This window comes from Coenobita brevimanus, chromosome 26 (genome assembly GCF_032717465.1).
Source record: "Coenobita brevimanus isolate Jiangsu-jjx chromosome 26, ASM3271746v2, whole genome shotgun sequence".
NCBI classification, from domain to species: Eukaryota; Metazoa; Arthropoda; class Malacostraca; order Decapoda; family Coenobitidae; genus Coenobita; species Coenobita brevimanus.
In genome coordinates, this window is record NC_136979.1 from 39071924 (window position 1) to 39096165 (window position 24242).

The 24242-nt window shown below is 42.5% G+C and overlaps 1 protein-coding gene across 1 annotated transcript in view; it reads left to right on the forward strand.

Annotated features, from left to right (window-relative positions):
* The window catches only part of LOC145394016 (uncharacterized), a 43682-nt gene that overhangs the window by 15589 nt on the left and 3851 nt on the right, over positions 1–24242 (forward strand). Inside the window, exons 8-12 of the mRNA XM_080267985.1 lie at positions 3302–3453; positions 4226–4367; positions 11458–11657; positions 13620–13749; positions 17975–18336. Coding sequence (XP_080124111.1) covers positions 3302–3453; positions 4226–4367; positions 11458–11657; positions 13620–13749; positions 17975–18336 — 986 coding nt within the window. The remainder of the gene's footprint in view (positions 1–3301; positions 3454–4225; positions 4368–11457; positions 11658–13619; positions 13750–17974; positions 18337–24242) is intronic.

Consider the following 24242-nt stretch of genomic DNA (forward strand, 5'->3'; position numbering starts at 1 on the left):
AGGTCATGTGTAAATTTTGGCATGCCGTTGGCCAGGGAAGGAAGGCGACAGAGACGGAAAGCACGTAGGGAAATAGAGAAGTGAGAAAGGCAGGAAGGTACACAGGGAAATAAGAGAGGCAGGAACATAAAGAAAAACAGTGAGAGAGGCTGGAAGCAAGGCAGGCTGGAATGTGAGATAGGAAGGTAGGGAGGGAAGAGAGAAAGGCGGGGTGGACGGTAAAGGAGGAGGGGAGTAAGAAAGATAGAGAATTAAGCAAGGAAGATGTGTATAAAAAAGCTGAAAATGTTGAAAAGCTTTTTGGCAGGCGACCGTGTTGTTATTGTGATGATGATGGTGCAAAATATGTCTTGGTAACACTCTTCAAACGGGATTACAGAGTGGCAAGGATGTGTGGGAGTTAGAAGGTGAGATGAACGGGAGGAATGCGATAAGAGAAGTTATAAATAATGTGGACATGGCCATTATTAAAGCGGTAAAAGTAATTGATATGTTACCTAACCACCCTTCAGGCATATTTTCTGACTGGTTGGGGGAGAAGTGAGGGACAAGTGTTGGAGATTGTAGAAAAAAATGAGTAAACACGGTTGCTGTTAGGATGGTAGGAATGAAGGATGTGTTGCCCCACTGCTCTTGAGGTGTAAGTAAACGGTTGGGCGGAAGGGAAGAGGGGAGGATGAGTTGAGGTGTAAAAAAAAAGGTGGATATAGGTCTTAGTGGGATTGTAAGAGTGTATGATGTATGGTCTCATCTATCCTTACCTGTCTCCCCCTCCCTTCCTATGTCACGTCTTTTTCATTTGATCTCATCTCTCCTTCTCTGTCTCCCCCTCCCTTGCTATATCACATCTTTTTCATTTTGATTAAACTATCCCCAGAGACTTTGTATGATCTGGGAAAGTTGTCTGCTAGCGAAGGAAGTAATGTAGGCTGTATCCAATCCTTTCAGTTATAGAAGTTTATCCTAATGTAAATAAAATCGTCTGGAGATGTCAGGAATGTAATAAAAAGACGTCACTGGATTAAAGGCGTTAAATAGGACCTAGACTTAAGACTCCTGGGAACCATAACACCTTTGTTGAGGGAAATTAGTTTTGCAGTTTTTGTCTTACGGTACTTAATATACATAACCTGTTGGCCCATCTTCATAATTATCCCCCCCCCTCTGTCTGTCTGTCTGTCTGTCTGTCTCTCTCTCACACACACACACACACACACACACACACACACACACACACACACACACACACACACACACACACACACACACACACACACACACACACACACACACACACACACACACACACACACACACACACACACACACACACACACACACACACACACACACACACACACACACACACACACACACACACACACACACACACACACACACACACACACACACACACACACACACACACACACACACACACACACACACACACACACACACACACACACACACACACACACACACACACACACACACACACACACACACACACACACACACACACACACACACACACACACACACACACACACACACACACACACACACACACACACACACACACACACACACACACACACACACACACACACACACACACACACACACACACACACACACACACACACACACACACACACACACACACACACACACACACACACACACACACACACACACACACACACACACACACACACACACACACACACACACACACACTTCTTTTAGGGTTATTCTTACAACAGGTATACGAATTAACACAGCTAAGGAGAGGCCTTTCGTTAAAGTGAAGAAGAAGTAAGTAGCACTACATCAAGCGAGTGTAGTGCCACTTTCTGCTTCCTTCACCTTAATCATTCTTTTTCTGAGTCAGCCCACCTCTCTTCCCATTTCTCCCATCTTTCCTGTCACTTTTTATTACTCCTCTTTTCAGGTGACTTTACATTGAGTGACAATCCTAATGGTTTCCTGTAAGCCAGGGAACCATTTACTACGGTGGGTGGTAACCATATAATCAACTCATACGTGTTCCCTACGGTGTGTCAACAAGTGGGTTGGCTGAGGGTTAGTGCCTCTCCCCGTAAACCAACTAACTCAAAGACTAACGGTCACCCCTTGCAGGATTATGGCGTTAGGCAATATATATAGACAGTATTGTTTTAAGAAAATTGCCCCTTCAGTACCAGGTCGTCAGTTTTGAAAATCAAGCTACTGCAGATTATTTTTTTCGCCTTATGATATACCTCTTACTGGATTAATCCCTGGAATCCTGTGACGTATATATATATTTTTTTTAGTACGTATAAACCATATGTCTTCAGACAATTTTAATCAGTAGAATACGTCACCGGATGGAAGAGGTTAAATGGGTCAGTGATATGGCTTGGGATTTGATGCGAGTCCATATAATTGTGTGATGATGTATAGATTTACGAGGTGGAAGGGTCAGCTTCGCCACGCCTCCTCCTTCCCTCCCCATATGTCACTCCCACAGACACCCATTATCTCCCTGTACACTTCCTCATTCCTTTTTATTATATCTCCATCCTCACTCACCCTAACTCTGTGTATCCCTTAATGCTCTAGTTTCACCTCTACTCCATGTTATTGCACCCCATCCTCAGTCCCCTTTGTGCTCCTTCCCCCCCCCCCCCAACTTAACCACGACTTTCCTCTGCGAATCCCAACATTATTTATTTATTTATTTTTTCAATTGTCTGATCCTTCCGCCTCCTTTCCCCTATCTCGCCCTCTGCCCCATGTACTATTACGTACGCTACTTCCCTATATATTACCCCATCCCCACTGCCAACATTTACCTTCCTCCATTTGTTTCGCCTGTCTGTGTTAAATTCACCACATCCTTACCACAACCACATCACTGCGCATTATAATAAGTTATTTTGTATAATGCAGATTAGGAGGGAATTAATACTAATAATAGAATAAGTTTCTCAGTTAAAAAACAACAACAAAGGTCTTTTTGAAACATTGCAGTGCCTTACCCTCCTTTTCTTCCTTCAGTGATTCTAGTCTCTCAAGACCTGTGTCTCACAGGAGAATATGTGGACATGATATTTTACCAACGCACCCCTAATTTATTCCGGTTCTCTCCTCGCCCTCTGCTACCCTCCCCCTCCTCTCCTAACTCCCCGACTCACCTAACTCTGCCTCACCCGACACTGCTCCATCCAACACTCTGCCCCTCTCCACAGTCAGCCGCTTCTCACTCTCTGTTCCTTCCCACTCTCTGACCTGCCTCCCACTCTGCCGCCAGACGCGCCGGTGTGCCGGGCGGGTCAGGTGACGACGTATGCGGTGGGTCGCCACGAGGACGCCGAGGTGACCTGCCAGGTGGACGCCTCCCCCCTCCAGCACACCTTCCACTGGACCTTCAACAATACCGCCGACACCATTGACGTACCGCAGGTGAGTGCAGATACATGCAAATGGGCCTAAATAGGAAATACAAAAAAAGGAAGCATATTTCTTAATACGGAGCTAATAAATAAGGTTATTAATAACATAAATCTAACCTGCATGGATGAAAATAAAACTATAAAAAAAGAATAATATTTCTATTGTGGACTGAAAAACAGAAAAGCAAAAGGTAAGGATGCTTCGAAAGGAAATGGTAGGAAAGATGTGAAGATACGGGGGAAAATGGACACAAGTGGAAGCAGTAAGCATCATTATCTCCCACCGAATTTCGGTAGTATAAGTTCAGCCACATCTGTCTGAACTGTATGGTAGCTGATAGGAAGAGTGGTTGGTGAGTGAAGAGAATGAAGTGCAAGAGAGGAGTCGGGGGAACTAAAGTGCGATTGAGGGAAGATTATTGCAGTTTGATCACAATTATACGAGTGTCGTGAACTGTACGTTGTTCATTTCTGTTTTTTGGATGTGTGATGTGTTGCCTCAGAGTTGTAGCTCAGGTGTGTCGTACAATATTTCTCCCCTTACTACGAGAGTTGTACCCAAAGCTGAATAACATCGTCTGGAAATAGCATTCTCTCTCTCTCTCTCTCTCTCTCTCTCTGCCCCTGTATCAGTCATTGCCTCCTTTTTCTCACCCAGGCTGTTTCTCCTCCCCATCTTTTATATCAGACTGTTTAAGTATCCAAACATCTATATGTTAGTGCAGCCTCTTTATCTTCACCATATCTAGCAGTAAAACCTCTTTCTTCCTGTGGCCCCTTAGGGTCGGTTCACGTCCCTGGCCACGCACAGCGTCATCACGTACACGCCCATGACCTCCCTGGACTACGGCACTCTGCTCTGCTGGGCTGTCAACGACATCGGCACACAGAAGGTGCCGTGTGTCTTCCACATTGTGCCCGCAGGTGAGGTTATACGAAAAGGATACCACGTGCTCGTGCAGTTGAATGCAATAGTTCCTTTACACTATCCAGAAGTTAAGCTTAAGCCTACTGTAATCAGGTCCTAGGATGGGTAAGGATAGCATATGTTTGTCCAGCTTTGGTCAGTAGTTCCTGAACACTGAAAACTGTCCCCAGACCTACGTATTTTTATAATTTAACCACAGTTATCAGATGAGTTAAAGTCTCATAGTTAAATAGGAACCTCCAGTGTGTAAAAGAACAACTGGCTGGGACACGACATTTGCCTGACGTCTCATCCTGTGAGGGATGGCCTGACAGTCGAGTTATCAGGCATTTTTTTCGTCTCTGCTTAATAACGATCCTTTTTCTCATGACATTAACCACCCTGACGCAGCCTGTCGGAGCTCTTCCCCCTACCTTACCATCACAGCCAAAAATTTACCAATTTTTCCCCATCATCTCAGTGTGATCTCTCATTTTTTCCCTTATATACTGCTTCAAAGGGAATGGGCCGTTCTTGGACCCCGGCTTTGTTGTCTTGGGAAGGGAAAGTGGGGTTGGGGGTTACCGATTATTACTTCTGAGTGTACCATGATGAAATATACCGTACCACAGAAGAGGGGGTCAGAGGCGGTTTTGTTTCTTACCAGACTGTTGGTGTAGTTCAGGAGGTAGCCGTTGGGAAATGAGCTTAGGTATACGGTGATAAGTAATGGTGTCTGTAGTAGAAGATATAAAAGAGGAAGAGTGTATGTGTGTGTGTGTGTGTGTGTGTGTGTGTGTGTGTGAGAGAGAGAGAGAGAGAGAGAGAGAGAGAGAGAGAGAGAGAGAGAGAGAGAGAGAGAGAGAGCAACAGTAAGTGACTTTTATTGGATAAGAGAAAGGATGTCAGCTAAAGGCAGTCTGAGGCAGTCTTGCCTTTTACAGGTATTTCAAGAGAGAGGAGAGGAATACTGTATGTTTTTTGTTGTGTACGGAAGCCTGGGGGTAAGAGTAGAGGAAAGGTGGAGACAGAGAAAAACGTAAATAGAACGCTGTAGTTGGTTTAATAGAGTTTATAGAGATAAATAAAGAAGTAGAATATTTATGAGAAGGTAGATGTTGCTCTCGTAGGTCCGGAGGTACAGGTACGTGCTAGGTAAAGATAAGAAGTAAGTAGAAATCTAATTGATATTGGTTGAACAGGGAATGGATTAGGAGAAGTAAGCAGAAATCATATGAAAAAATTGATATTGGTTGAATAGAGAATGGATTAAGAAAAAGAAGGTAGACTTTTAGGACAGGAACAAAAAATGGGGGGAAGATGGAGAGAATAAAGGAAAAGAAAGTGAATGAACTTGTCGGAAGGAGATAATGGAAGAAAAGAAAAAATATTAATGGGGAGACGGAAGAAAGAAGAAAATGGGATAGAGAAAGGAGAGGGAAAAGAAGAATGTTTGAGGGAAGAGCAGAACTACAAGAGGAAAGAAAGAGAGAGAGAGAGAGAGAGAGAGAGAGAGAGAGAGAGAAATTGGAGGGAAGAGGAAATACTGGAGAGAGACGTGCCCGGTAAGTGAGTTTTGAAGACTGACAAATCCTTTTGAGCTGACCCTTTCTACTTCACAGGAGAGAGAGAGAGAGAGAGAGAGAGAGGACAGTTTAATTGATGAAAGCTGAGGTCAGCACGAGAACTTCAAAGTATCTGGCCTTCATTGCAGAAACAGTAGGACGGGAGTGGAAGGAGGAAGGAGGAATTAGGTAAAATGAAAGGATGTTGGTAAAATATAGCATCTTAATTGGCGGGGGACAAGGTGACGTGGAGGCTATTTGTTTGTGTCCACTCTGTACGGGATTAAGGCGTCTGGCAATAGATAGATAGATAGAATTAGACTATTGTTGCCATCATTATCGTAGTCTTTCGTACCTTGTTTTCTAGTGCTAAATAGGGTGGGTGGTATATACAATAGATATGAAAAAAGACGAGCGGAAAAGTAGGGCTACCAACAGAACTTACCCTTACATCGTCACTCATCAGTCAAGCCTTAATTGTTTGAGAAGGTACCTACATATTTTTTGTTTATACATATCCGTTAGACAATTCACCTCTTTAAAAACTTCTATTCGCTAAAGCGTTAGAACCTCCCCCCCAAGGAAAAAAAAAATCAGAAGGCCAGATGCTGTGATAGTGTACAGGTATGTGTGCCAGTTCGTTTCTCACAGGCAAATTTGACACCCTTGTTATTTGTCTGTGTGTGTGTATCCCTGTTATCCCAGCACCTCCATAGCAACGCATGCCTCTGCCTCGTACAGCTCACTCTCCCCCTCCCCTCCTGTACCTGGTGTTATGTAATGGTAACACTCGTGCTTATTTCAACCGGAATTCCTTGTCAGAACTGGCTGTCGCTTTACCCCAGCTTGGTTTATCATAAAGAGGAATTCCTTGTCAGAATTTACCGTCTCTTTTTACCCCGTTTCTTACTGCACCACCGATCAGCAGATTTCTTCATTTCTGGTAGAGAGAGAGAGAGAGAGAGAGAGAGAGAGAGAGAGAGAGAGAGAGAGAGAGAGAGAGAGAGAGAGAGAGAGAGAGAGAGACGTGTGGGATGAAATCAGTGTTTGCAGAGCATGGGTAGAGATCGAACGAATGTCAAATTTTACTGAGGAATCTAAGGTTTCTCATGTTATTTATTTACTAGTGGTTGCCGGCAAAAATTTACGGGACTAATCAATGGCTTTCCGTCACAGAATGTTTGCAAATGCCCTTATATTGGTTTCCTTACCGTTATTGAACCCACAATGACCAGTTCTGATCAAAAAGTCGAAAAAACGATTTTTCACATTTTCGCGTGCACGATTTCCGACCATTTTGCGTCGTCGCGTCGCGCGGGATCGCCAAAAGCCTTGTTCGGTATTTTTCTGACACTCCCTGGACTTAGACTAACCTAATGTAAAAAGAATTAGATCGATATCTATCACTGTTCTCTTGGAAGAAGCGATCACACAGGCAAAAGCACATACACAGCATGACTATTTATTAAAATTATTTTTTTTTGTTATTCCCTTCTGACTCCATTTATGCAAAAGTTAGGGTTAAGATGATGATGGTGATGATGATGTTCAAAATCCTGGTCTTAAAAGAGAAGCTGATGTTCTGGTGGTAACCAGTAAAAAAATAGGCTACAAACTCACTCTCTCAACCCGACCTCCATGTTAATTGTCCTCCTATCCTTTCATAAATTCATTAGTCACAAAAATTCATATCCCGTTTTCATAAGTACTGGTTAACCTCTTCTGCTCGTAGACTCCCCCCCCCCCCCGACTGTACAGGCGGTTTCATAATGTTTAAGGGAGACACCGGGTAGTGAAAGGAAGATGTACGAAAACACATCACCTTTTGTTGTGATTATGTATTCTGGGTTCAATGATGTATTTAACTCATCCAGTTCGAAAAGCTAACGAGTATGAATAGAATTGCCTAGTAGCAGCGGAGGTAATAATTTTTCACTCTTGTTGAAGATGATAACTTGGAATTACATGTAGCCCAACGTGACTGCATTGCTAATAGAATTTTTGGCGCCTTAACATAAAGCGTATATTTCGTGGGCACGGTGCATGTAGAAGGAAGTGGAGTGGATGGACTATAAGAGAAAATTGGCGTTAGTAAGGTAATCGTACCTACAGTAATTATGAAGGACCGTATTGTCATGGTCTGACACCTCTTTCATAACGATTTATTTAGGGTATTGCTTTTTGTTATTCTCTTGTATGTTATTTATAGGTTCCTCATATTGACACATTGTTCATAAATAACATAAAGGAAAATATGACCTTGATATGTGCATATACGAATTGGTTAGCAAGAGATGCTCGGGAGCCTAGAGTAGTATCCAGTGTTTGATGACATAGGCTACCCATAGTGTTACTTATATGATGACATGGGTTATATAAGACCCTTAGTTTAGGTGTGTTATATGATGACATGGGTTATATAAGACCCATAGTGTTAGCTATATTATGACGTTGGATGTATACTGTAATACCCTCAGTTATATGATGAGTTGGGATACATAATACCCTGAGTGTTTGTTATACGATGACGTGGGTTATAAAATAACCTTCTATCTATCTATCTATTGCCAGACGCCTCAATCCCGTTTGGGGTGGCCACAAACAAATCGCCTCCAAGTCGCCCTGTCCCCCACCATTTCACTGCCCTGCTCCCAACTCACACCCCCCTCTCTCATATACCTCTCCACCCCATCCCTCCATCTCATCCTCGGCCTCCCCCTCCCTCTTCCCCCCTCCACCTCACTCACATACACTCTCTTCGTCAGTCTTTCACCCTCAATCCTCTCCACATGGCCAAACCACCTCAGTGTGTTCCTCATAACGCTTCCTATTACATCCACATCCACACCACAACGCTCCTTTATATCCTCATTCGTCAGCCTGTCTCTCCACGTGACTCCACAGGCTCCTCTTAAATAACTCATTTCCACTGCTCTCACTCTTGACTTGTGTCCTTCCAACAATGTCCAAGCTTCACTTCCGTACGTTAGAGTTGGTATCACAATACTGTCATGTAGTAACTTTTTCACTTCCATGCTCACTTCCCTGTTTCTTATCACTGCTTGCAAGGAACCAGCAACCTTTCTTCCCTGCTGTACCCTTTCAAGCACTTCACCCTCCAAACCTCCATCCTTACTCATCACACTACCCAAATACTTAATCGTACTCACATTTTCCAATTCCTCACCATCCAACCTCGCTGTACATTCACTAACTTCACCTCTCTCAAAGACCATCACTTTACTCTTCCCTACATTCACCTTTAGGTTCCGTTTCTTACACACTCAAACTCATCCACCAAGCCTTGCAGCTCCCCTTCGTCTTCACTCAACAACACAGTATCATCTGCAAACAACAGTACAGGGAGTTTCCAAACACAATCCTCTCTCACCAGGGCCGCTCCAACATCCACTACCCTACCTTGTACCTCTTTTATTACCCCATCCATGTACAGATTGAACAACCATGGAGACATGACACATCCCTGTTTCAAACCAACTTTCAAAGAGAAAAATTCACTTAGTTCACCATCCACACGCACTGCAGCCTTCGCACCATCGTACATACTCTTCACAGCATTCAACAACTTCCCATCTGCTCCATATATTCTTAACACTTTCCACAATCCTTGTCTATCCACCCTGTCATATGCTTTCTCCAAATCCATGAAAGCCGCATACAACTTCTTTCCCTTCTCTAGAAACTTTTCCACTAAAGATCTAAGAGTGAATATCTGATCTACACAACCTCTTCCCTTCCTAAAGCCTCCCTGTTCTTCTCCAACTAATTTCTCTGTTCTTTCTCTAACTCTGTCTATAAGTATCCTACCATACACTTTTCCTATTATACTAAGAAGACAAATGCCCCTATGATTACCACACACTTCTTTTTCCCCTTTTCCTTTGTACAAGGGAATAATTATACCTGACTTCCAATCCTCCGGGACTCTACCTTCCTCCCAGGCCAATCTGCACATCTTCCACATCCATTCTACTACTATCTCTTCCCCATGCTTCAGCATTTCACCACACACTCCATCAATTCCTGGGGCTTTCCCCGATTTAACTGTCTTCATTGCTTCCACAACTTCTATCCTACTGATTTCTTCCTGTCTTCTCACCTCCCTCTCTCTCCCAGCCATTCCCCAGCCACTTATACTCGCATTACTTCCATCCTCTACGTTCAACAATTCCTTAAAATGTTCTCTCCATCTTCTCACTTTTTCTCCCTTCTCCACTAGTAATCTACCATTTTTATCTTTCACTCCCCTGCTAACTTCACTTCCACCCTGTCTTACTCTTTTCACTTCTCTCCAGAACATTTTCTTACAGTCCCTCCACTTTACACTCAAATTCCTTCCAAATTCCTCATCCACTCTCTTCTTACTCTCTCTTACTAATCTTTTCACCTCTTTGTTTCTTTCCACATATAACTCTCTCTTCCGCCTCTCAACTTCTTCCACGCCCCTATTTCTCATCCATTCATTGTATGCTTTCTTCTTTTGTGCCACAGTCTGTTAAATGATGACATAATTATATAAGACCCATAATGTTAGTTATGGTTATATGATGACATGGGTAATATAACTCGATGACATGGATTATTTAAGAAGGTTGGTGTCGAAACAGGTTTCTAGTCACGAATCGGGCTGGTGACGAAACGGAATAGAGATGGAACGGGCGTACAGACTTTAATCGGAAGTGGTTACATACATCCATCATTATTTTTTCCTTACCAAGGTGCTAAATAAAATAATTAGCAACAGTAAGAGCAATGTAAAAATAACGTCTCAGGGCTGAATGGAACACAGGCTACATACATAACACTCCCAAACGCAGTTTAGCCGGATTTCCTAATAGTTATATGGATTTCCCTCAGATTACTTAATATCAGGTAGATCAAGGTCCATGTCACCTTCCTTTACCTGTTTTCCCCAAGAGATGACTAATTTACCTTCTCTGTTAACCCCCCTGTACACCCTCAGGTAAGTCACAGTTTTTACCCCAGTTAAGCAAAACTTTCCTAAATAAATTATTGAATTTCAGTCATAGCCGCTACACCGTCAAGGGGTCGTGTGGTGCTGAATAAACCCACCTCGAAACGGGACAAATTATTGTAAACTATTGTTCCTTTACCCGTTATTCTCAGTTTATGTTTAATTTGGCTTGCTGTATCAAACCCCTCTCTCAGTGTGTGTCTACTTCCAAGTAAACCGTACACTTCCCCCCCCCCTCCCGTAAACTGCAAGGTGGTATATTTGTGTATTACACTTTTATTATTGTTTTGTACACTACCCATCTGCGTTATCCGTTACTCACCGTAAATTATCAACTTACCAGTTATATCAATTCTCTTCCTTTTTCCATCTCAGGTAAACCGGACCCTTCCTTCCACCCCACGGCACGTGCAATGTAGTGTCTAACAGCGGTGTTGGTGCTTTAGCTTAGTTTATTACATTTTACTGACCATCTCCTTTGCCTGTTACTCCATTAAGATTATTAATTATCTGCTGTATCAACCCCCCACCTCTTTCATCCCCCAGGCAAACCAGACCCACCGGTGAACTGCAGCGTGGTGAGTGGCAGCAGTGTTGGGTTGGTGGTGGTGTGCGTGGCGGGCGGCAGTGGGGGTCTGCCACAACACTTCCACCTCTCAGCCACACCAGCACCGCGACACCCACTCCCAACCCATCACACACCCACCACACTCAACTTCACCAACATGGACAGCCCAGAGTTTGTGGTGAGTTGGAAGCCTCGTGTAGTTTTGTTTGTGGAGTTGTGATGGCTGAATGGTAATGTTTTTGCCTCCTGTCCCGCGATGCCGCAGATCTGGGTTGAAAGCTCTGGCTTGATAGACATTTAATTAGAGTAAATGCTGGTAGTGGGATTCATCTTTTCATGCCAGGCGTATCATCAAACCCTGCTGGTTGATACCGATGGCATTTTAGCCTATAGATAGAGCCATTACAGTACTTCAGGTCACATTCACCACTCTCTCTGCTTACATCCCTTCCCGAACCGTGTTTGCCCAGCATGGGGAAAGGTTATTTCTAGCTGTCAGTCTCGGTAGCGAAGGTCCGGTACTGCAGTGGACAGTTTGTGGACTGACAGAGTAATTTTGCCTATAGGCAGATGTGAAATGTCGATTTTTTTCAGTATAGTGTAAATGGTTGTTTGTATCCTAGTGCAACCACTGTCTAATCTGCCATTCTGAAATATCTATCTTGGCTGTGTATTTAATATTTTGATTTAGTTCCTGTGGTGTAATAGCATAATTTTTTGCTTGTGACGTTTTTACATAATGGATCCCAATACTGTTTACGAATGACAGTTAAATTGCGTATTGGTTGCATGTTTATGTATCATTAGTCTCCACGCCAGTTCTTTTGGTTAGGTTTAAGATTATTCATAATACTTTCCTGGTAGTAGTACCTTCCTTCATCCTGCTCTTGGTTTTACCGTTCTCTCTTCCCATCTTACTCTTGATGTCACCTGTCGTACTACAGTATATTCATCTTCCCCCCACAGTTAACCTATTTTCTCTCACATCTAGCCTATTCTGTACCACAATTCTCACCTTCATGTCGCTTTAATGTGATCTGACTCTTCCGTTTTTGCTTTTCCTCGCAGTTTGTTATTCCTGTCGCCTCCTCTCTATCCGCATGCTTCTCCCATCGTTAATACTTTCACATCTAAGCTTTTTCCTTCTTCTTTCCATCCTTCTGACTTTTTTTTGTTCCTTCTTTCGCGTCTTGTCTCCCCCACCTCATCCTCTTTGTATCATCCCTATCTTTCCTTTCCTTTTTCCCTTCTTCCTTCTTCCCATGTACTCTTATCAGTCAGTCATTTACAGATCACCTCCTCACCTCCTCCCTACTCTCATCTTACGTTCATTTACTCATCTTTCTCCTCACCTCCTCCCTACCCTTCATCTTACGTGTATCATTCCTTTCTCACATCTTCACTCTCTCTACTCTTCCAAGCCTCTTCTTATCAACCATGCCATCACTCACGTACACTACAATGATTCTTCCCTCTCCCCCCTCCCCACTCTTCCCCACGTCTTCTGCGTTCACCGTTCTCATTCATTACTCTTATCACCACGCTCCCTCCTTGCCCTCCGCCCCCCTTCTTATCACACCAAGTCCCTCCTCTGTTTCACCTTCCCCCTTTCTCACCCTCTCCTATCACTTCTCTCATCATGTCTGTTCTTCTCCCCCGTCTCTACTTTCCAGCCTTCTCCTCCCCCCCCCTCTCTCTCTTTCTCTCTCTCTCCTCTTCAGTGACCTCCTTTGTCCGTCTTCTCCCCTCATCTCCCTCTCGAGCCTCTCTCCTTGTCTCCTCTCTGTCTGGTGGATGGACTTGAAGAGGTCGAATGGTACCAGCTACACATCACCATCCCATCCCACTCTCCTTCTCTGCCTGTTTCCCTCACCTCCTTCTCCCTCCCAGTCTGTCTCGCCTGTCTCCCTCCTCTCTCACAGATTCTCCTTTCTCTCTCTCACACACACCTCCCTTCTCTCTCATACCTCCTTTCCTTTCTGTCAGATTCTCACTCCTTCTCACAACTGGCGAAGGGAAGTGGCGGATACCAACTACGATTACACCCTCTCCTCCTTTTCCCCCTTTCATCTGTACCAACCCTCCCCTCCCTTCCAAGCTCTCTTTCTCTCACATCACTTTCTCTCTCTGTTTTTGTCAGGTGGATGGTCTGGATGAGGGTGGTCGGTACGAGCTGCACATCATGGCGGTTAACGAGAAGGGCGCCAGTGAACCCTCCGTCCTCACAGTTACCAGCGTCGGCACCAACCACTCCCTGTACCAGCTGGACGGTGAGAGAGAGAGAGAGAGAGAGAAGGGGGGGGGCGGGAGCGGGTGGAGGTGAAGGGTTGGAGAGAATGGACGGAAGTGAACAGAGAATACAAAGGAAATAGGGATAGCAAGAGAAGCGGGAGAGAGTGGGGAGGGCTGGGGATAAAGAAAAAGGGAGAAGAGAAAGAGAAATGAAGAGGGAGAAGTGGAGATGAGGGAAAGAATGGGGAAAACAGAAAAAAAAAATGCAAAAGGAATGGAGAGGATAGGAGTAGAAGGGGAACGGGAGGAGGGAGAATAGTAGTTGAGATAGAGAAAGGTAGATAAGACTGAAGGGAGGATAGGAAATGCAGGTCACAAGAGGACTGTTGACTTGTAACGAGGTAATAAGGAGAGGACGGGAGAAAGTAGGAGAGGAAGACATATGAGGGAGACGAACTAGAGCGAAGGAAGAGGAGGGAGGACGTATGAAATTAGACAACATTAACAGGAGCCCTAGTGATGATTAACGAGATTACGAGCTGCGATAAATTTAATTACACTGGAGCTCTAATCCACTTGTGTAAGAAAAGATTTGGAGAGAGAAAGGCTCCCTCTCTCACCCACCATTCACTACGGTGTAATAGCCAGATTGAAAAAGAAAGAGAAACAGGAGAGGCGAGGGAAGAAGGAACTGAAGAATGAGGGATAATGGCTAGAAGAAAATACTACTGATTTTCCATGCTAGATCAGTCAGGTAAATAATGATCGTACAATATTACTTTTAATGATGTTAGTAAAGGTCGCACGTTATTATGTTAAAAGTATTCTGCCGTATGACAGTTCGTCGCCTCCATAGATATTCTTTGATAGGTGCATATTATGTTAAGTGACGTGCTGTTCCCCTTTCATCCAGATTTTGCCAAAATTTATCATCGCACCATCCTTAAAGGTGACCTCTAGCAATAAATTAACACAAATATGACGATGATCATGAAGAAGTGATATGGAAAGAAGCAGAATCGTAGTATTGTCGCACTCGGTCATTGAACTACGTGATGTTAACTACAGGAGGACGAAAATCTGGGCCAAGGTAAAGTGAAAAGGGTATAGTTGAGCTAATTTGTAGGACGTGACTTTCAAACACTGGAGCCTGAATAGAGGGACCGACAATCGCACAGTCTCGATAGAAATATTACTCGCTGGCCAGGCGGTAAAATTTTATAAAAACAACACACGGCAACGCATCTTGTGGTTGGTTGGCAAGGAATTCCGATAGGAGGGAAGGGCTCTCAGAAATGATGGTGCTTGTGATAGATTCGACGTGCCGAGAGAGAGAGAGAGAGAGAGAGAGAGAGGAGGGGGTAGGGGAAGAGGAGAGAAATACGTTGCTTGTGTCTTCATTCTTGCCATCTTGAAGGTAGAATAGAGCAAGAGAAGAAAGCTGCAAAAAGACAAAGAAGCTAATAACGAGAGAAGAAGGAAGGTGACGTGCTGGAAGATCCCTCCTCCTCTTTTAATGATCAGTTAAAGTTACCAGCTTAATGATTAGTCGAGGGTGGAGAGGAGGAGGAGAAGGAGGGAAAAGGAAAGCAAACAGCAACAGTCCTGTTGGTCCATTCGTGGCTGTTTGATATAGGGGAATTTAAAACTAGTAAAAGTATTCTATCAGCTAAATACAAGGATAGAAAAGTTGGAAGAGGAGGGGAAGGTGAATGATGGTGTTGGAGAAAAGAGATTTAGGACATGACATAATCTTGATGTGTGATCCATCGTTCCTCTCAGTTCTCTTGTCGGATGAAAGGCAGGAGAGAGAGAGAGAGAGAGAGAGAGAGAGAGAGAGAGAGCCTTCCGGGTGTAGGGGCCCGAGGCTAGGCTAGTTTAGTACAGAACATCAAAACTACAGTACTGTACAGTATTTTCTTTGATGTGACGTTTTTTCATGCTGTCCACTGCCAAATGATTCAGTCCAGCTCAGGGTAGTCCTGTCGCAGTGAAGGGGATTATAACAACTTCTTTGACTCATTAGAAATGATCGTAGTGAGAGTAAAACTGAACAGGATCTGTCTGGTGACACATTTTCCCCCTTGTGTTCTTGCAGCAACCTTGTGATTTTCTTCAGGTGTGGGACTATTTGTAGCTGTGAAGGGGTTTGTGAAGGCCGTAGCCAACCCATGCAGGTTGAAATGTCTGCCCTGGCGTGAACAAAATGGTCTGGGACAAGAATTAAAAATGAAATACATCATCGGATTGATGGGGTTGAGTAAGTTATTAAACGTATGTTATTTGCAAACTTCCCGGGTAGCGTAGCACTTAGCCACTTCACTTCGTTTTTTTTTTTTTTTTTTTTTTTAATGGTCACCAGACTATATTATTCAGCTTAAGAAGGATTTTGTGTCAGTGACGGTGTTGACGAAGGCTGTATCTACATTGGCTAGTTCTAAAAGTTTATCATTTGGTGAATATAATCGTCAGGGGACAACAAGAATGGAATACAAACCACGTCATCTGATTGAAGAGGTTAATTCGCACCAGCAGATAATTGAGAAGAAATGTCTGGAGGAGGAAATGAATGAGGATGAAGAGTAAGAATTTGAAAAATAATTTCATACTGCAGAAAGACATTGATACATACTAAAAACATTAAGGGTCGCCCATTGACGAAAAGGTAAAAATTGCTAGGACGGGAAAGACAGGAACAGGAAGCTATGTGGAGACAGAGGGAGGGTAAGAACTTCACTCACCGTCGCCGGTACTGCCATCAGACACTTTCACTTTGCCAGTCAGGGATAGCTAGGAGAAAAAGGAGGGAGTGGATGTGGATGGAATATGACAAAGTTTAGTTGGAAGGGGAGGGTGGGAGGAAAAACAGTAGAAGAAGGGAAAGCTAGAATAGTTAATAGGTGGGATTGAAAAAATGGTAGTAATGCATGTATATAAATGTGTTGATAAAGAGGCAAGCGAAGAACACACTGCAAAAATCACACGCTTTCCTAAAATGAACAGACAACTAAATAAATAAAATTCAGCACTTGTTATAAAGCTTTTAAAACGCTTACACTGCTTATGCATACGTTATTGTTTTACGCAGATGCAAAAGCACTTTGTTGAATATATAGCAAGTTTATCAGTACTGATTTTTGGTCAATTTGAAAACCCGTTAACCTGTGTATCGGAGTGTTCCACTTTTGAAACTATATTTTAAAACATATTTTGATAAGAACAGGCATGTGTGTGTGTGTGTGTGTGTGTGTGTGTGTGTGTGTGTGTGTATGTGTGTGTGTGAATAAATGAAAGAGCAAAAGTTGTCGGAGAGTGACAAAGGTGGATGGGCAGGAGAGAGAGAGAGAGAGAGAGCAAAAACGGAAAGTACAGTATTTGTACACAAAAGTTTTCAGTGAAAAAGTAAAGTGAATAAAAGAGCGGATGCGAATGGAGAGTCAAGGGTTGAGTAGGGAGGAGGAAACAAGGCGAAGAATAGAGGAGGGAATGTAGGACAGGAAAATACAAAATAATGCATGAAGGAACAGAGAAAGGATAATGGCGGGGGGTGGGGGTTGAGAATACTGAGAGAGAGAGAGAGAGAGAAACGAAGAAAGTGGATGGGAGTAAAAGAGAATGGAGTGGCAAATTTGAATAGTAGGGAAAAAAAAAATGAGCAGGGAAAGGAAATATAGGGGAAAAATGAGACAAGAATAAGCAGTAGAAAGAGTTAGGGATCCAGACGGTATAAAAGAGGAGGGAGAGGGAAGGTATTAAAAGAAGAAAGGCGAGAAATTATCGTAAATATTTTTCAAGAAGAGAATACGTCCCTTATGCGAAAAAATGTGGCCGCCAGTATCAGATTGGTATTGTTGAGTCCGCGAGTCTTTTAGCGGTAGCAAAGAGGAGACGGCTGATTTGAGAGGAAAATGTATGAGATGTTAAAGTTGGTGAATGCTGTTATGATTTCTGTGCCCAGTTGGGACTAGGAATAATAAGAGGAGGAGGAGGAGGTAACATCAGTGGAGAAAGATCGCCGATAATTTGAGAGGTTGTAATAAGTAAACGACGGTTTTGATAGGGTTGGAGAACGAGGTTGATGTGATTAAGTACTATACATGTATTACTTGAGATCATTTTCTATAGTAAAGAAAGAGCGCTTTTTGGTCTTGGCCAAGCTCTATTAAGAAGCTAAGGAATTTATTTTTATTTATTTGTATATGGCACCTCATTAATCCTAATTTATTTGTTTATTTATTTATTTATTTATTTAATTTGGCTCAGATGGACCTTCTGAAGCCGAGGTCAGGGACGGAAGCAATAAGAAGCCCCTGGAAGGTGGGATCATGGAATCGGACGATGTAAACAAAAGCCTCGTGTCTGTCATGGCGCTTCCTTCAACCATGGCGGGGATGTTGGGGGTTGGCTCCGTTATTGTCCTTTTTCTTATCTTCCTGGTCCTCCTTGTGGCCTTTCGAGCGAGAAGAAAAAGGAGGATGGAGGCCAGACATCCTTCTCCCTCGCCTTCGTCCTCGTGTTCCTCATCATTAGCTGGGAGGGAGAAGAGGGAGCCGAGGCGGAGTGACAGCACCGCCTCTATGTTGTCTCCAGACCAAGGCGACGCCTGCCTCCACACCGATATGCAGGTTAGCACATAGGGTAGGGATGATTTCAGGGAGAGACTGCAGGAGAGCTCCCAATAACAAATGTTGAAGATTTTATGGCAGGGATTATCTGTCATTATATGGTAAATTCATTTATGACATCCAGATTCTGTGGAAATATTTGTTACTTCAGCAAAGATGTATAATTGCGAAAATAACGTGTCTCAAGAGCACAGAGTTAGGATTGTTGACATCGGTGATAGAGTCTACATAGGGCAGTGTGTCGATTCAGACCTAAAACTCGTTCATCACCAAATTGTTCGGCATAGGTTAAGTTTGGAATAAACATACATTTTCAGCCACAGAAGCACCTTACTAAATCAGCTCTTCTTCCTGATAGACTTCTATATTTTTCTGGTTATTTATGGGGTAGCAGTCAAACGTTTCATGTTAAAATTGTTTCCCTCTTGTTTTTAGCCATGTTCCTTCTGCTCTGTCAACTTTGTCTTGAGTGTAATGGCATTCATTTATTCCAACATACATCTTAGTATGTTTTAGTACCTCAGACTTACATTTTAACATTACTGTATGTAACCTAACCAAAACCTAGCAATTTAACCAAACATAAACAAGATTTGATTAAGTTTTAGTAAGTCCACCAGCAGAAATGGTGGTTAGGCTTAAGGAAATAGATGATAACAATGGGAAAAAAATAAGTATAAAATAATTGGTAACCACCATGAAAGTATCCCTCCCCATAAAACAAAGACAAATGGCCACTCCTTATGGGATTATAGTGTTTGGGTATAGATAGATAGATAGAGACAGAAAACAAACGAGTACTGTAATACAAATTGAATTGGTAAGGTACCGTACTTCCGCTGCTTAAAGTAGCTGCTTGTAAAATGTGCATTTACCTAAGTTAGGTTTGATTGAATTAGGTTAGGTTAGCTTAAATTAGATTGAGTTAGGATGTAGTAGGTTAGGTTTGTAGGGATGAAGGTGGTTTTACACTGTATTAGATATCTTCAAAATTATGCTTTTCTGCAACTTTTTAATGTTGCCAATGAACAAACAAACTCGACCAAAAACAATACCTCGTCAGAATCCATCCGGCCGAGGTAAAAAAAAAATATGGATATTGATGATGATGATGTAGCTATTACAGTTCCCTTATGAGGGGCAGAAGGATTGCTCGTATATAGAAGAATTGCATTGGAGCCATATATATATGGCTCCAATGCAATTCTTCTATATACGAGCAATCCTTCTGCCCCTCATAAGGGAACTGAAGGATTGCTCGTATATAGAAGAATTGCACTGGAGCCATATATATATGGCTCCAATGCAATTCTTCTATATACGAGCAATCCTTCTGCCCCTCATAAGGGAACTGTAATAGCTACATCATCATCATCAATATCCATTTTTTTTTTTTTTTTTTTTTTTTTTTTTTTTTTTTTTTTTTGGATGAAGTACGTGAAAGGGTACAGCAGGGAAGAAAGGTTGTTGGTACACTGAAAGCAGTGATGAGAAATAGGGAGGTGAGTATGGAAGTTAAGAAGTCACTGCATGATGGTATTGTGATCCCTACCCTGACGTATGGAAGCGAGGCGTGGACCTTGCAAGAGGGGAACAAGTCAAGAGTGAGAGCAGTGGAAATGAGTTACTTGAGAGGAGCATGTGGAGTGACGTGGAGGGACAGGTTGACGAATGAAGAAGTGAAAGAACGTTGTTGGGTAGATGTGGATGTGATTGAAAAGATTAGGAGAAATACACTGAGGTGGTTTGGACATGTGGAGAGAATGGAGAATGAAAGACTGACCAAGAGGGTGTATGTAGGTGAGGTGGAGGGAGGGAGAGGGAGGGGTAGACCGAGGATGAGGTGGAGGGATGGAGTTGAGAGGTATATGAGGGAGGGGGGGGTGAGTTGGGGGGAGGGGAGTCAAATGGTGGGTGACAGAGTGACTTGGAGGCGTTTTGTCTGCGGCCACCCTTTGCGGGATTAGGGCGTCGGGCTATAGATAGATAGATAGATAGCACTGGAGCATGTAGCACTTTGTGACTAATGGCCTTCTGATGTTAACCAGGGGCCCTTGGGTATGATATAATGTTTGACCCTCTAATTGATAGTATGCACACTAACCCATGAGATTATGAATACTGTCTTAAAATAATAATTGAAGAATGTAGTAATCAGAATTACAGTACCGGGTATGTCATTACAATATTATTGGGGCTCTGCATCGGCTGTGCTGTAGTAATTGAAGGACTGTTTTTATATTATTATTTCCTGTACATCAGGAAACCATTTACTACACTGGGTGGTAACCATATAGCCAGATTTTGGCACCTGGTGGCTTAGTGGGTAATTATTGCACTCCAGTTGGATTGAGCCGGTGAAGGTTTATATCCAAGGAATGGTTGGGGTTGATTGCTTATGTAATGCCACTCAGGGATGAGTGAGGCTGGTCACTGTCATCTTAAATGTTGAGACCAACTGCCTAGTCCCGGGCTTGTACACTTCTCATGGGGCAATGTAGGATTGGATGATGGATGGATGGATTAAGGTTAAAATAAAGTTTATCTTTACTTAATGTTTTGTAGGATGTATGGTAGTTGCTTTATTTATAATTTTCATTAGGAGAGTGCTTATTTGATTTACTCCTAATTTATGGATAATTGTTCCTCTGGTGATAAATTGAATATTTTGGGGTGCTTCGAATATTGTATTCCAACTCCTTCATTTTCATTACTGATTTTTTAATACGTCACTGGTAGTACTTTCCTTGATGGACTAATCATCATCAGTTAATTGATGTCTGTGACCTATGTGTCAGTTAATATTTTCCTAGGGATTAATTGCCTTGCCAGGACGGGATCTGACGAGGTATTTTTTTGGTTGATTTAGTTTGTTTGAGTGTTTCTTTGTTAGCAATGGTATGGAAAAACAGCTGAATGAAATTACAGTACATGAAACTTCAGGATATGTGGGCTTTGGTCTCAAAAGAAAGTGATTAAAGTTTGTAGGTAATTGAGTGACCTTGAAAGGTCAAAATCAAGGTCACGGTTGATGATAGAAATATTTACCATTATCAACATTAAGGAACTCGTAATATGGGATTTTATTTGGCACGAAGACGTTTGACTTTTGAATGCCCTTGAAAGGTCAAACTCAAGGTCACGGATATTCAGGGGACTATAACTCAAAACTGGTTGAAGATTGTGAGATATTTACTTTTATCAGTGTATAGGAAGTCCCATGTGGGTTTTAAATTGGTACCTTGACCTTTGACTGTAAGTGACCTTGAAAGATCAAGCTCAAGGTTGTGGATATTCAGGGAGCTATAGCTCGAAACTCATTGAAGATAGATTTGCTATTACCAAGATATAGGAAGTCTCATATGGGCTTTCATTTGGCAGCATGACCTTTGACCTGGAGTGGCCTTGAAAGGTCAAATGCAAGGTCACGGATTTTCAGAGGGCGTAACTTGAAAACATTTGTGCCATTACCTTAAACTTTAATTGTACACTGACACTAAATGGCAGAAACGAAACAGTATTTAACAGCAATAAAATAACTGCTGTTGGGCGAGGTTTGTTGTGCCTGGCACCATTTGTTCATTTAGGTTTTAGTCTGACTGTTACTAGGTGACTCTTTTCAACAAATGGGAATCTTTGGCAGGTAAAGGGTTAAGATGTAATTGATTTCATAGTTTTAAATTTTAATTTTGATTTTCTTAAATGTTGGCTTTTGTGATGACCTTTCTTCATTCCTCTTTCTCTCTCTTTAAGCAGGTGGCACTTGAGAGAGAAATTGATCCCGATGTTATCCCTCTTCGGGAGTCCGATGGTTCGGGCGAGTTACCACCTTTACCGCCCTCCTTAGCATCCACCATCTTGCCACCAGAGGGCTATGCATGCCTACCTGATCCTCTTCCACCACATCTTCCTTCTGCACAGGTAATTTTAACATCCAGTCTTATATTATGTTACTGAATACACAGGCTGAAGACTAGCCTACATTATCCTCTTCACAGCATGTACTTCAAGTTAGACTACCATTCCCTCCTTCACAGCATTCAGGGTAAGCTACCTTTCCCCCTTCACAGCATGGGCTTCAGGGTGAGCTACCATATTCCAAGCATTTAAGAATAGAGAACTGAAATATGCCACTGGTATTTTTTTGTTTTCTTTCCCTAGATATGCCTCTGGCCAGTGATGCATACCGTAGCCATAGCTTTTCCGCCACAGTCCTATATGACATAAGAACACTATTAGTAGACAACCAGGTAGTACTGTATAATGATGTAACTAAGACATCATACTAAAAAAGTCAATATACCTTTCTCAACCCATTGTCTGTGTGTGTCTTCCCATGATATTTATATTATGATGACTGATGCAATAATTCCCTGATTATCTTGCACATCTTTACCTGATGAATATCATTATCTGACAAGCAAAATTGTGGCTGAGTTAAATGAATTTTTATTTTTTACAGCATTAAATGACAGCATGTCTCTAACCACACATAAATAATCAACCAAATCTGTTACATTACTACAGTATGGTGAGGAAAGTGTACAGTAGCTCCCTTTTTTTTTTTCCCCCTTAAAGTGCTGTACTGTACTGTTTATCAGGAACCCTCCCACCCCTTTTCTTTTTTAGCTGTTATAATGTACAATATGGGGTATTTGTAGGTGTTATGCCCGTTTAGAGGCACTGGGAAGGGTTGTATGGCATTTTCTGAAAAAATGCATTATCTGATATGGCTTAGGCTAAATTATGATGGATAATTTGGGATTACTGTAATACCATTTTGTTGTCTGACAGCTCTCTCTAGATCTATTGCTATTCCATTGTCAAGCATCTCCATTTTTTTCTTTGTTTTTATAGCCTAAACAGTGTAATCTTCTGACTATCATAACAGTTTTCATTCAAGGTTACCTTTAATCTGTAAATCTTTTGTGGTAGTGGGCTAATATATACCTTAAGCTTGTCCCCATTTTTTTTCTTATTTTTGTTGTTGTTGCCTAGCACACTTGGTGTACTTATTAGTGCAGCTTTTCTTGTTTTTTCTATGTTAAGGTGGATATTCAACATAAGTGTTTCTGTCACTACTCTTCAAGGTTCCTTTCAGAATTAAAAAATAAATTTTGTTACATTTGCACTTTGGATTGTACCTACAGTATCTGTTTTACTATAGTGCATTTGTATTAGCTGCTAGTTACATTGAAGTCTACAGGTCATTGCTAGAGTGTATGAATGTTCTTGGTGATTTGATCCAGCCTGATACTAATTAAGGTACAGCCAGGCCCCACTGTACGGTGCTGTTACATGAAGTGAAAACCCATCGCAAAATGATTTTTTGTACAGCAAGGTGTTTATGGCATGGATTCAGTGGGATTATGTTATGGGGCAAGAGCCACCCACTCAAAAATGTCTAAAAACAGTATGCCAGGCAGTATCTCTGAGTTGGAAAATGGCCAGTCTGCAGTACAGACATACCCTGATACCTGGAGGTGGTGTGTACCGGTGGGAGTGTTCAGACAGCGAGTTGCTGAATGTCGATGCAGTTTTCCCCATAAGATACTCAAGAAAAGCATGAGATGCACTCCAGGCCCAAACCCAAACTCTCATATACCTTGCTTAATCAATAGAGACTGACACAGACACACCATAGATGATGTTATGTTTCCTCATAAACAGTACTATTGCTAAAAAATGGGACATCAAACATCACATATGCAGAAAGGTAAGGTGGTGGGGGGTGCAGTGCTGAGAAGCGTTCAGGACGACAGACACAGTGAGAGTGGTCGAGCGCAGGCCAGGCATGCACTGTGCTAGTGGGGGTGGAGGAGGGTCAGGGAGGGAGACACGCCTGGCAGCACAGCCATGTCTCTACTGGCCGGCCAGGCAACTTTGACCATTTGGTAGGGAGGTGG